The 1,956-nt window shown below is 49.1% G+C and overlaps 1 protein-coding gene across 1 annotated transcript in view; it reads left to right on the top strand.

Annotated features, from left to right (window-relative positions):
* Positions 1–1,322: 1,322 nt before the first annotated feature.
* The window catches only part of Echdc3 (enoyl-CoA hydratase domain containing 3), a 21,448-nt gene continuing 20,814 nt past the window's right edge, over positions 1,323–1,956 (top strand). The window contains exon 1 of the mRNA XM_028764934.1: positions 1,323–1,538. Within this exon, the coding sequence (XP_028620767.1) occupies positions 1,369–1,538 (170 nt within the window). The 5' untranslated portion in view covers positions 1,323–1,368. The remainder of the gene's footprint in view (positions 1,539–1,956) is intronic.

Here is a 1,956-nt window from a genome sequence, read left to right as displayed (position 1 = left end):
GAGTCTTCAGTGATATTTTGAAATACCATCTTATACATTGTTTTGTCCAGTTATAAAGTTGAGGATGAGAGCTTTGCTCATTTTAAGCTAGTGGTCAGTGATGGTGTATGCTTTTAATCCCAGCCCTCAGGAGCCAGAGGCAAGTGGATCTCTATGGGTTTGAGGCTACCCAAGTTCCAGGACAGCCAAGACTACATAGAGAAACCCTGTTTCAACACAAAAACAAAAACAAACAAAAAGTCCCTTGTGTGACTTTTCCTAGGGAGACATCCACAGACCAAAGAAATGATTCTACCCAATGCTAGCTTAGGGAAACAGTAAGTCTTTTGTGGTTACCTACAGAAGCAGGGTTGAGGGCTACTTGCAGGAGCATGAAAGACTCAAAGGCTGCTGCATCGATTAAAATCCGGCACCAGCACAGGTAAACACTCACAGAGGCCGCATCCCTGAAGTTCCTATAATGCCTGGCAGGTAGATCAGTTTATAGAACAGTCTAGTTTGTCTGTTATTATTTATAAAAACTTGGAGAGGGGCCTTGTGGCCCCTTATAGGTTTCAGGAGGTTCCTGACACTTGTAAGTTTTGTTTACATTCTGAGATTTAATGGATGTATTGTGTATACTGTTATCCTTGCAGAACCCATTTGGGAAAGAGTTTTGGTTCCTAGGGATGGCGCCTCCCTCTAGAAGGAACATGATCCTAAGAGCTACGATTATTTATTCTGTGTTTCCCACAAATACTTACATTTGCAAGAACTACCAGATTGCAAGGAGGATAGATTCCCATTACTTAAATGCCTTCCACTGCAGGATGTGGCTCTCGTCCTGAAAAGGAGTCCGGGCTTCCCCTGGGCGACTGTGAAAGCCCAAGCTATAAATATGGGTCTTATGCGTCCGCACGGGAAGAAGAGGCAAAACATTCAAAGTTATAGTAAGCTAAACACTCCTTGTGATCCAGGATCACCCACAAGGCACAGGAGAGTTTCCTGTGGGAGGCGCGGGCTCAACAATGTGGTACATAGCTCCTGCCACTCATCACCGGATGATACTCATTTCACAACATCCGGCACATTCCTGGTGTTGCTACACAAAGAAACGAGCCAACCCAGTTCTCTCCTCCCTTAAACTCCTTCACAGATTGACTAAACAAAACAAACCGCTGGCACTGGCGCGTGAGTTTCACTTGGTGACCTACGCCCAGGGCAGGAGCCGAGCCCCAGGGTCTGGAGGGGTGGCTCCAGGAGAAGGACACGAGGGCGGGGCTTTGGGGTGGGGCCATGAGGGCGGGGCTCTGAGTGGCCAGGTCTGAAAGGGAAAATCCCTGAGGCCTAGGCAGCTTGCACCACCGACCTTGCTATTTCTTGGCTGCAATGGCCGTGGTCGCCGGCCTGCAGGCCTTTGGGGCGAAGTGGCCCAGCTGGCTCAGGCGCAACCCATGGGCCCCTCTCTCCTCCGGCTTCTGCAGCCCGGGGTCAGCAGTACCCGCGCGGTCGGAGTCAGAGCCAAGGCTCACCAGCATGCGACAGCAGGACGGAATCAGGTCAGCCTGCGGGCAGTGCCAGGGCTCTCCCCGGAGTTGGGCACCAGGACTCGGGATCAACAGGCCTTGCCGCCACTAATCCTGAGTTATTAGTCACTGTTTTTTGTTTTTTGTTTTTTTTTTTTGTTGTTGTTGTTGTTTTTTATCTTGAAAAGATGATATCTTTGGTGGAGGAATCCTTGCATACTTAGTTTACAGGTGTCCTGCCCTCCCCCCCCCCAACCCGCATACTAATACGACACGTATGAGAATTGTAAGTGAAAACTTCCTGGTGGGCCCCTAACAGGGCGACCATATCCAGTTACCCAGTCGTTTCTGAACATTTCTGCTGGTCACAGGCACCCTGCCTGCTGTTGCCACGGCCTCCAAAAAAAAAAAAAAAAAAAACCAAAGAAAAAGAGAGAAACAAAACTGAGAG

The sequence above is a fragment of the Grammomys surdaster genome, unplaced genomic scaffold, assembly GCF_004785775.1.
Source record: "Grammomys surdaster isolate TR1022 unplaced genomic scaffold, NIH_TR_1.0 146, whole genome shotgun sequence".
In the NCBI taxonomy this organism is placed as follows: Eukaryota; Metazoa; Chordata; class Mammalia; order Rodentia; family Muridae; genus Grammomys; species Grammomys surdaster.
This window is presented reverse-complemented; position numbering and strand designations above follow the sequence as displayed.